At 37.7% G+C, this 12,474-nt stretch overlaps 1 protein-coding gene across 1 annotated transcript in view; it reads right to left on the bottom strand.

Moving 5' to 3' along the window:
• Positions 1-9,888, bottom strand: part of PRIM2 (DNA primase subunit 2) — a 95,907-nt gene extending 86,019 nt beyond the window's left edge. Inside the window, exons 1-5 of the mRNA XM_081942585.1 lie at positions 9,709-9,888; positions 7,625-7,784; positions 7,060-7,163; positions 6,226-6,305; positions 2,191-2,311 (exon numbers count right to left, since the gene is read on the bottom strand). Of these exons, the coding sequence (XP_081798711.1) occupies positions 2,191-2,311; positions 6,226-6,305; positions 7,060-7,163; positions 7,625-7,769 (450 nt within the window). The 5' untranslated portion in view covers positions 7,770-7,784; positions 9,709-9,888. The remainder of the gene's footprint in view (positions 1-2,190; positions 2,312-6,225; positions 6,306-7,059; positions 7,164-7,624; positions 7,785-9,708) is intronic.
• Positions 9,889-12,474: the final 2,586 nt, after the last annotated feature.

Raw genomic sequence — 12,474 nt, 5'->3', positions numbered from 1 at the left:
CGTTACTCTTCCTCCTGAGACATTCACACAAATCAAACAGCTTCCTGATTCAGAACAAGACAAGTGGTATGATGCAATGCAGGATGAAATGGACAGTTTAAAGAAACTTAATGTATTCACACCTGCAAAACCTCCAGCAAACAAGAAAGTCATTGGCACCCGATGGGTCTACAGAATCAAGAAGAAACCGAATGGTGAGTCTTTATACAAAGCCAGACTGGTAGCTCAGGGTTTCGCTCAACGTTATCCTGAGGACTACACAAACACTTACTCACCAACAGTCAGAACTGAAAGTGTAAAAATTGCTTTAACCACTGCAACTATTCTTGGTTTAGAAGTTTTCCAATTTGATGTGGACACAGCTTATCTACATGCAGACCTAGATGAAGAGATCTACGTGAGAAGCCCTCCAGGATTCCGAAAGCAAGAAGGGGATACCTGGTTCCTGAACAAAAGTCTTTATGGTCTGAAACAGTCAGGTTTAATGTGGTATTTATGTCTTACTGACAAACTAAATTCAATGGGCTTTATTAAGTCCGAAACTGATGAATGCGTGTTCACAAAAAGATCTAACAATGCATATGAGATAATTCTTGTTTATGTTGATGATATTGTTTATATTGGTCCAAATAAGAAAATGAGTGAGATTTTTGCCAAAAGTTTGCAGAGATACTTCACACTAAAATCTTTAGGACACATTAGCACTTATTTAGGTGTTCAAATTGAAAAGACACAGAAGGGGTTTAGTCTTTCACAAGAGGAGAAAATTGACCACATTCTACATCATTGCAACATGAAAGATGCTAGCACAACAAAGACACCCATGCAAACAGATTTTCACAACTTAACACATGAACCAAGTCCTGAGTTCGAGGATCAAACACTTTATCGTTCAGTCATTGGTTCACTATTATACATTAGTAGTTGGACCAGACCTGACATCGCACTTAGTGTTAATCTTTTATCACGACACGTAGGTAAGGCAACACAATTTCATTGGTCATGCATTAAGAAGTTGTTGAAATACCTAAAACACACTAAGCACATGAAGTTATTGCTAGAACCAACACACACTGATCAACCAAAGTTGATTTGTTTTGCCGATTCCGACTGGGCGAGCGACAAGAAGTCACGCAAAAGCACTTCTGGTTACATGATGTTCCTAAATGGTTGTCCTGTTTACTGGCAAGTGAGAAAACAGAGTTTTGTTTCATGTTCATCTACTGAAGCTGAATATGCTTGTGTTTCAGATGCTTGTAATTCTCTAACGTGGTTTGATGCTTTGATCACAGATATCTGGACACGTCCGATTCGACCAATCACCGTGATGGAAGATAATGTATCTGTTGTTTATATTTCTGAGTCACATTTCACAGGTTCTAGGTCCAGACACATTGACATTCGTTATCAAAACACAAAGCAATTAGTTAAGCAAGGTTTTGTTAAATTGCAATATGTTTCTACACATGATCAGATTGCAGACATGCTTAACAAACCACTTGCCGCAAATCAACACGAGTATCTGCGAAAGAAGATGTGCCTTAATTGATGATTTGATGACGTCAGCCCAGACTAGCAAAAGAAGGGGTGTCACGATGTTAAAAAGTTTGCTAGGCCTGAACTGCCTGAATTGACACTCAAGAGTTAAACTAAGAAAGCTTTATTGCGCAGGTCATAAAACAAAAAAGGGTTCTTATCTGAAAGTGATTTATTGCGCACGCGTTACACATTCCAAAATTCCTCTCTTCTTTGTTCGGCAGCCAACTTTGGCTAACGAAGCTTTTCATTATCAAAATGTAACCAATTAGTTATTTTCTGTTTTATTTTATTATTAAAGTTTGTTTATTAATTAGAATACTTTTAAAGACTTATTTTTCTCAATATCTCAAAAGATATGCAGAAGGGAATCAGCCACGGTCCATCGGTCTCTAACAGGGTGTTTTTTCCCCTGACAGAGCCAGCCTGAAGAAAAAAAAATACACTTCAAGAAAAATAAGTAGCAATATCACACAATTCACTTTCATTTTTGCTTCTATTGCACCTTACCCTTTAATTTGCTATAAACAAATAGCAAAGTAGCAAATAAAAATGAACAGGAGCCCAACACCAGCAATTATTTTTGCACCCTCATATATACTTTGTGTAAGAGTTTTGAAACTAAAACCAATTATGGAGTTATTCAGTACTTACGCTATCATATCTCAAGTTAGCATACTGGAGAAACTTTTCAACTAATGCACGGGATAGCTGACTGAATCTATAACGGAAGAGGTCCATTTCTTGTTGGATAAACCATCTCTTAAGCTCCTCCCTATAATCAAACAATGAACGCATAATGAAATACAGTTGATTTAAACACATACAATAAATCAGAATTTTTCTAGAGCAGGGGTGTCAAACTGAAGGCCCGGGGCCCGGATCTGGCCTGCAGGGTGCTTAGATCTGGTCTACGGGGCAGCTCTGAAAACAGCAAAGAACCAGCCTGCGGTACCTCTGCCAGTGAAAACGGAGATCGCGTGCAACCCTTCTGAGCTCCATTTTCGCTGTAAGGGATTGCAGGAAGCCATCGCAGCCAAAAACAGAGCTCGGGAGCCCATTTTCGCTGGCTGGCAGAGTGCTCGGGCCACCACAGGTGCCTCTGACACAAGTGACGTTGAGCTGGCCATGTCCAACCTGGCCACACCCACTGAGGTTGGTGCGGCCCTTAATGAAATCAAATTTGACACCCCTGCTCTAGAGCCTTAATTTCAATGAGATAGGAAAAAAGGCTTATTCACTACATTTAACTTTCTATTTTTACAGCTAATTGGAACAAAAGACAGTTTATAAGTCCTATAAGACAGTAATGAGCTGGAGATTGATATTTTATGAATACAGGATATAATTTTTAAAATGATTATTTTGTTCAACCACGCAAGAAATTGTACCAAAGCAGAATTTACTTAGAAAAGCAGAATTCAAACGTTTATTTATGCTGCTTGGCCCTGATGCTCTTGCACTCTGTAAAAGACCATTAGGTATTAAATCTTCTACTATGAAAATGACACTCTACTAATACCATTAAAAAAAAAATCAAAAATAAATTTGGACAAAACCCAAGAAATTTGAATTACAGACTCGAAATATAGGTATGTGTCTTATGATCACAAAATAGAGAAGGAAATATTAATATTTTGTTAAATTATATGCCTCAAATTTCAAATCTTTCAAACTATGAAAACCTTTGAATATATTATACTTGGACAATTGACCCATGTCATATAGAAGTTCAGCTGTACAGTATCCTAGTCTGTACTTTCAGACAAACAAGGCTGGACCATTTGGACCATTCTATATAATCTAGGTTCAAATATTTATTTAAAATAAAGTCACAATATAGAGAAATTGAATAAAATTATGTAATCTCTAATTTGTGTGTGCATATAATATTACATATATTCTTTATGCATGTAGAGCAGCATTTATATATTATGCTATGGCTCGATTTATATTATCTATATAAATAAACTGGAAGCTGTATCTATACAGAAATAAATATAATTTAGGCATTTAGGTGTTTCATTTTATTAAATTGCTTTTCAGTTTAATTTAGAGGTGTTTGGTTTTTTTCCTAATTCCTTGGGTTATTTTTCCTCTTTCCATTGTTGTTTCAGATAATTTACTTTTTTCTCCATCTTGATAACAAGATTTCTTTAAAGTAGTCTATATAATACCGATATAGTTAATTCATATTAAATAAATTATTTTTAAAATCAATTGTAATATTTTTACATTCAATAAAAATATGTGAAGTCACACATAGAAAAAACTTTTTAGTATCGCAGCATTTTGTTTCAACTTACATATTGAATATGCCAAATATATAGCCAGCAATAGTATTCTATTTTGTTCATAAGACAAAAAAAATTAAGAACAAATAATTGTGATAGCAAAGTATAATATCAAATAGTTATGAATAAAAACAGTGACAGTGTAAAGTTTTGCCTCATGGTGGCACTGCTGAACTACTAAAATATCTATCAGACCACACCATCACATACATTGTGAAATTGTGCATGTTTTGACTTGCTGTGAACCACATGATGCAAAAAGGTTATTTGAAGAATTCAACATTTATTATAAGCATCTGACACTAAATCCTAAAGGCAACAACATAATGCTTATTAAAATGTTGCTGAAACTCCTGATGGAAAATCTAGAATTCTTCTGATAACTTGTTTGTAGAACTATAATGATTTCCTCAATTTGAGCTATCTAACTTTTAAGCCGTAACTTTCCCCAATATAGGCTTAAATGTAGATTCTATCTACTACTTCCCAGAGAAAGAGAGAGAGAAAAATCGTGAAATAGTGCATATTTGCTATGAAAATTGTTTTAAGATGCTCATTGAAGTGTGCATACATATACAGATAGTCCTCAACTTACAAACATTTGTTTAGCAACCATTCAAAGTTACAACAGCACCGAATAGTGACTTATCACCCTTTTTCACACTTACAACCATTGCAGCATCCCCACGGTCACATGATCAAAATTTGGACTCTTGACAACTGGCTCAAATTTATGACGGTTGCAGTGTCCCTGGGTCATGTGATCCCTTTTGCAGCCTTCTGACAAAGTCAATGAGGGAAGCCAGATTCACTTAATAACTGTGTTACTAACTTAACAACTGCAGTGATTCACTTAACAACTGTGGCAAGAAAAGTGATAAAATGTGTCAAAACTCACTTAAAAACTGTCTAACTTAACAATACAAAATTTGGGCTCAATTGTAGTCATAAGCTAAGGCCTATGTGTATTTAAAAGAGCATGTGGGATTATCTCTTGGACAATTAAATATTACTTATACGGTTTTATCGATCTTTTGACAAAGAAAAGCAACTTTCCCCTCACAACAATAAATGTTTTTTTTTTTAAAATCAGGCATTATAACAACATCAGCCTAAGAGATATTATATTTAAGGAAGACCAAATCTGTAGCCAAAGTGCTGGCTGTTACTTATAAAGTTGTATGTAGCATAGGGCAGGGGTGTCAAACTCAGGGCCCATGGACCGGATCCAGTCTGCAGGGTGCTTAGATCTGGCCCACAGGGCCGGCCCTGAAACAGCAAAAACCGGCCCACAGTGCCTCTGCCAGCGAAAACGGAGCTTGGTGGGGCTGGCTGCAGGAGGCTGTCATGGCCAAAAATGGGGCACGTTCACTGGCAGAGGGCTATCGAACAAACTAAAAACAAAACAAAAGGAGAAATGTTTCCCCTTTTGCAGTTGAATATACAAGAAGGGACAGGAAAGGAGAAAGAAAAAGATGGGAAGATGGGAAGAGAGCAGGAAGGAAAAATAGGAAAGAGGGGAAGGAAGAAGAAAGGAGAATGAAGAGGGAAGAAAAAAGAAGAAAAGGGAGGGCGTGTGGGAGGGAGGGAGGAAGATTATAATGAGAGTGAGTGAGGGTCTCAGGGAAGTCCTGCCTTAGCACTTGGCCACCACAGGTGCCCCTGACACAAGTGACATTGGCCTGGCCATACCCATGCTTGGCCACACTGCCACCCATGACCCTCTGAAGTCAAACACAACCCTGATGCGGCCCTCAATGAAATAAGAGTTCAACACTCCTGGCATAGGGCTTTATTATTTGAGACCCTATCACCTGTAACTTCTACTGGAAGGGTATTAAAATCTGACTTAGCTGGTTGGCCTGGGCCCCAAGGCGGCGCTCATCACTGAAGATGGCTGACGGGATAAGACAACTTCCTAACTATCCTGTCCATCTCTTGCCTCTCTTAGTTTACATTTTAGTAGTTTTTAATGATAATTTAATCTCAGTAGTTTTAATATTTTAATTATTGTTTAGTTGTTTTACAACTTGTAAGATGCTTGCTGTCACCTTCTAGGGAAGATGGGCACATAAAAAAAAAATAGATAAATTTGGATAATCTAAAAGACCTGGCTTTTCACTCAGATTTTGAGGTAAGTAGGTGAAGTTCCTTCTGAATAGTGTATATCTTTATTTCTGCCCAATTTTGGCACATTCCTTTGTCTTACTGATATGTTTTTTCCTGTGTTTTTAATTTGTGAATCACCCAGAATTGCTGGGATTCAGGCCATGCAACACAGCTTTTGGAAACCACAACTCCAAAATATAAACAATTATCAAATACATCTGAAAATCATAATACACTATAGGTTTTAACAACTGGATCTTATAATAACTAGAAAAATAGTACTTACGATTGGCAGTAGGCAAGGCGCAATATGAAATGAGAAATATGGTCTTTTCTTCTTGCATCATAATCTTCTTCAATCAAAGCCTAGTTAGAAAAGAATATAGCAGTAAACAAAACGTTCATCACATCCAGCATAGCATACTATTTATTAGTGAATGGTAACATCCCCATGAACAGAACGTAAGCTTAGATAATTTTAGTTTTCCTCTTCCCTCATATATTTCCAATCTCCTGCAACTTCTGCCCTTCAAAGCATTCTTTAGAGAATCAAGGTACAAGACAGTTTAAGTTGTATTTTATTAATTGCAATTGGGGAAAAAACTTTTATAAGACTTTTGTCTAATTTGGGCCAATTACATCAACCCACCATATTGTAGACACAACACACAGAGATTATCCTGTTTGTCTATCACCTGAACTCTCTGGAAAAGTAGTTTGGGTAGTTCAGGAGTCTACCAAGCAAGGATGTAATGGATGAAGGAAAAAAGGATAGCATAATCCTAATCTACCTTTTCTTTTCTACAATTTTGTATTCTACTAACCGTAACACTTTGCTACATGGAACGTTAAAAAACCCGTCATTTATGCAGGCAATAACAGGGCTAACTGCAGGGTTTATTACAAGGGCAATCAATTGGAATCAGGCACACAATAATCATTTGGAAGTACAGGAGGAAATGCCAAATTCAAAGGTGAAAATCACATCTAAGACCCATTACATTACCAGACCATTTACAAATTACATCCAAGACCCATTTAAATTGGATCTCTCATCAGATGGTATTTTATTCTATTCTGGGTTCCAAGCATCAAGGACATATTATTTACTTCTACTTACATAATATGGAAATTTAAGGTGTTTAAGTTCCGACTGCAGCTTTTCTTGGTAAGAATCACAACCTTTCACATAACTCACACCCAAGTTCTCAACTGCTTTGAGTACTGAAAAAACCAGATAAGAGTGTTGAAATATGACAATGGAGAAGTGATTAAAAACATACAGCAGCTGAAAATTTAAGAACCAGATTATAATAATCACATGCACAGTAGAACCTCTGGTCACAAATGCTTCTGACCTACGACCAAACAATGCACTTTTTTTTTCCGCAGCCGATTTCCCCTTCCGAGCCATTTTTTTTTGTAAGCGCCAAATTTCCAAAATTAGGTTCGGGTTATGCTCAAATCAGTTTGCAACCAAAGTTATGGAACGAATTATAGTTGTGACCAGAGGTTCTACTGTATTGTGAATGCTATCGTATCAAACAGAATTCAAAATGTATTAGTTCTCTAAGTATGAAAAAGATGAAGAAATATGCAATTATGAATATGAACTTGGATCCTTCTGAAAAGCTACATATAATGAAAAAAAAAACTATTTTATGTTATATATTCTATATACTCACATTTTAATCTATCAACTGCAAAACTTTCGAACTCTATCAGGGAAATATTTTCAGTAGGGGGCTGCAGATAGAACTGGACACTAAGAGGATATGATTCTTGTTTATCCCCCAATTTCAAAGCTCCCCGTCTTGAAGAAAACTGCATTTTTTCCACCTAGACCTATAAAGAATGTTGCAAAACTTTAATAAGATATGGAATCAACAATCAAGACAGAAAAAGATAAACATGAGTCAGAATATTCATTACATATATTTTATAAGAATGCAAGTTTTATTCTGGGATCAAATTGCTTCTAGGTTTGGTTACATGTATTTGATGTTACGATTTTCTCCCCAAACACAGCTACATAATTTTAAAAGCAATTCAAATTTTACATTTTGTAAAAATCAGGACACTGGCAAGGAAATGGCATGAGACAGTCACCAGGAAATGAACTCAACTTGAGGACATCTTTATTGTACAGTAAAATGAACAGCATCCATTCAAAATCTCTTTGCTGTCCTCAAAGGGAAAATATAGACAAGAGGCGGTTAGAGTCTTGCCCACAAATACTTTAATAAAAGTGATTGACGCTAAGTTCCTCCTATATTCTTACAGCAAAAATCCTACATTCCTTTTATTCCTTAACTAGCAACTAAATGCTCAGTATAAAAGCAACAAGAATGAAGCCTGTAAATCACATCTGACCCTAAATGCCTAGAGACTTATGACTAAAACAAATATGATTTGCTCAATTAATAGTCACCTGTATTACCATATTATCTGTATTGACCAAACATGCCCAGACATGGATAAATAAGCCATTGCTTTGCACTTAACCAAGTGATTCCACACAATATATTGAACTGTAAACTAATCCACAATAGAGTGGATTCTCTAATCTAATAGAGTACAAATTTTGCAAATGCATTTCAGAAGGAGACGGAATTATATTGTCGAAGTTAATACTTTTTGTATCTGTTGGAGGGAGGTCTCATTGGAATTATGGTCCCCACACATCTGAAGAGAGATAGATAGCCGATAGAGGAGAATACAGGTACTCCTTGAATTACGACCACAATTTAGCCCAAAATTTTTGTTATTAAGCGAGGCATTTGTTAAGTGAGATTTGCCCCATTTTATAACCTTTCTTGCCACAGTTGTTAAGTGAATCACTGCAGTTGTTAAGTTAGTAACCTGGTTGTTAAGTGAATCTGGCTTCCCCGTTGACTTTGCTTGTCAGAAGGTGGCAAAAGGCAGTCACATGACTCCAGGACACTGCAACCGTCATAAGTATGAATCAGTCAGTTTCCATTTGAATTTTGGTCAGCGACCATGGGGATGGATGGGGTGTGTGAAAAATGGTCATACATCACTTTTTTCAGCACGGTTTTAATTTTGAACAGTCACTAAACTAACTGTTGCAAGTCGAGGACCACCTGTATTAATTTGTAGCTCGGGTTTGAGCTGTGGGGGTCCCTGGTGCTCTCTGAGCTTGGTTGTTTTATTTATTTTATTTATTTTGTCAAGCATGTCTGAGAAAACAAGTATAAGTATGAATATAACATATAAACATATAAATGTAAGCAGGTATAAGTCAGAGATGGGTTGCTCCCGGTTCAGCCCAGATCGGGTGAACCAGTAGTGACGGCGGCGGGAGGCTCCGGTCACCTGCCTGGACGCTTCTGTGCATGCGAAGAAGAGTTGCACGCGCACGAGCAAACCGGTAGTAAAAAAAAATGGAAACCCACCAGTGGTATAAGTATATACTAAGCAGGTGTAAGTATACACTTATATACGTAGATAAACTTATATGGTTTCTTCGCAGACGTTTCATTACCAAACATCAGTTGTGTAATGTTACCTAGTTGGGTAATGAAACGCCTGCAAGAAAACCACGAAGCTCCGAGAGCACCAGGGACCCCAGAGGCAGATTAAAGAGGCTGACATGGACCACCGAAGGAGTTGGGTGCCGTACTTGTATAAAGAAAGCATTACAGAATTCAGTCAAACTAACTAATGAACAAAGCGCGTGTAGGATCACAAACGGTGTGACATCATCGCCTAAAGAAGGGGGGAAATCCATTCATAAAAACCTACTCACCAACCAGCCACGGTCCGTATAATAAAGCCGACTAAATCTCCCGCGCGAAATCAGTACACGCCGAGTTCTCCTCGTGACGTCATCTCCTCTCCTCCGTTAAAACGTCCGTCCGATTGGCTCTTCCGCCTGCTTCTAGGGAGTTGCCATGACAACGTCCTCGCCTTCTTCCACATGTCATTTCTAGGGGCGGGAAGAGAGGGGGGAAAGCTGCCAATCGAAGGAACTGCGCTTGACAGGCGAGATGTAGCCGGAAGTAAAGTGCCTCCAGTGCCGGGGGAGGCGGGGGGCTCCCTGTGTTTTAGAGGAGTCTCTCATTTTCGAGCCATCAGTTTGAGGCGCTTGTAAAAAGCATAGAGATAGATATGTGAGCGTCTTACGCAGCCCGAACTTTCGGTTTCTAACTTTAAAGCGGCTATCGGAGGACTAATCATGCGTTGAAATCAAATAATCCTACCCACCCACCCCAAATAATTCTGAAAATTGTGGAAAGCGATCAGACTCAGAGGCTTTGGATGTTGCAAGTTTCGTCTCTTTTGGTTCACGTTTTGGAATAGATCACCTATTTCTTGGTTATGCCTTAGCACAATCATCATCATCAGAATGGAAAGGAACCTTGGAGGTCTTCTAATCCAACCCTCTGCTCAGGCAGGAGACCCTATGCCATTTCAAACAAATAGGTGTTCAGTCTCTTTTAAAAAGCCACAACCCATGAAGGCATGCTGTTCTACTGGTTGATACCTGTTTGTTGTGTTTCAGATCATTCTCACTCTTATCTGCAACTACTGTTACAAAAGTAGATAGAGGCCAATGTTGCCAGTACAATTTCACCAGGATTTTACAACAATTCAATAATTGTTTCCTTGAGTCAATGTAAACTGTTACATATGTTATTGTGGGTTGTATGAACCCAGTTTTGTTGACCAATTCTTGGTTGCCTTCTTTTCTTCCAGGCATCAAGGATGTTGCCAGTGAGGCTTGTCTAGGCGCTGTGTGTCCAAAATATCAACAATTTTATCCTCGTATTTAGTGCTTATGGGGAGCTGTCTTACCTTGTTTTATCTAATTTTATCTGTCTTAAATGAGGTCCCTGCTTGAGCACGTAGACTTCCAAGGTCCCTTCAAACTGTTATTTTGTGATCCAAGGTATTGTAGGAATACCCACCCTTCTCCTAGAAAAATGAAATAAACTGGAAAATATTGAAAAGGCAGAATATTATATTTCCCTGGATCAGAAATAGAGAAACATGTTTTTAGGCAGGAAGCAGACTCACTCTTAATAGTTCTCACCTTTGTCAATGGGCCATTAAAAAAAGGAGCCAGTCTATTCTACTTAACAAAGATCCCCTCTTCAGCTCCAGGGTGATGGGATTAAGGCATGATGGTATTAGCCCTTTACCCATCTCACCACAGAGCACCTGGGAAGAAGCAATGCTCAACCAAACTTTGATTCAAAACAGTCTAGAGAGTTGCCCCTGCATGGCCCCATGGGAATCTGACAACCAATCAGAATACATTTCTTACACAGGAACAGGAAACAGAGGTGGGGCCGAATAGAAAGTATTAAAAAAACCAGCAATCCCTTTCTTTTCCTTCCTTTCTTCTTCACCCAACATCTGGAAACATTTACTGTTCAGGAACTCAAGCCATGTGATCCTGTTCACCATTAAACCATCTTTCCAATCAGCCTCCATGTTTCCAGAGTCTTTTTTCACCACTTGGAACTGAACCCAGAAGGACATTTCTTCCAATAGTATAACAGATAAAACAAGGTCAGACAGCTGCTCATAAGCACTAAATATGAGGTTAAATTTTTTTCAGCTTTCACTGCTATTTGTTGCAGCTGGGAAATTTGTAGTTCTACCTATGTGGTCAATGTAATATCGCTGTATTTTAATATTTTGCTAGATCTGTCAGTCCTTCTCCCGAGTTGCAGATATAAATACCTTCTCTGTAAATGTTTCAGTCAAAGTAGATAAAAGGCTATTACTTCTTTTCAATTTGTGTGTGCATAAGTGTGTGTGTGTGTGTGTGTGTGCATATGTGTTTGGTAAATATTTACTTGTTATATACCTGGTAAAAAAAATAGTTTTTGTTTTCTTCAGCAAATAATGATCCCAATAATTCAACCCTGTGTCTATGGAGATTAATACTAGGCGGGCTTTCTCTGTAGCAGGGTGTCAAACTTGCATCATCATGGCATCATCACATGACGTATAAGGGCGTTTTTCCCCTTCGCTAAACTGGATGTGGGTATGGCCAGTGCGTGATGCATCCGGCCCATGGACCGCGAGTTTGAAAGCCCTGCTCTATAGTATCTATCAATGGGAGTTATTTACACATTTCACATTACAAATGTTACATAATTTAAACACAATACCCATACATGCATATACTTTCTTAATAATTATTACCCATTCCAATCTAAGAATCATCTAAATTCCTACAAATATGTACAATCAATGTTTTAGAGTTGGCATTAATCCATGTAGCATTATACTTAGGTGCTGTAAGATCTAACAGTGAGGAAATAAAATAGATCCATCCAAAAGTAAGATAATACAGTATTGTAACAATTTGCTGTATGCTTGGGCCTTCCTTTTGTTGTGATTAAACAAACCATTATGATATTTAAACTGAGATGAAATAGTTTCCAACTACTGCAATTATAAATATAAGAAACTAAGCATGTCTGATGTTAAGTTTGGGATTAATTTGTTGTTATCATCTTGGTTTTGGTGATTCTCTTGCATGTTTATTTAAATTCCC

The sequence above is a fragment of the Natrix helvetica genome, assembly GCF_964273705.1.
Source record: "Natrix helvetica genome assembly, chromosome: 2".
NCBI classification, from domain to species: domain Eukaryota; kingdom Metazoa; phylum Chordata; class Lepidosauria; order Squamata; family Natricidae; genus Natrix; species Natrix helvetica.
The sequence above is the reverse complement of the archived record's forward strand: the minus strand, read 5'-3'. Positions and strand labels throughout refer to the sequence as shown.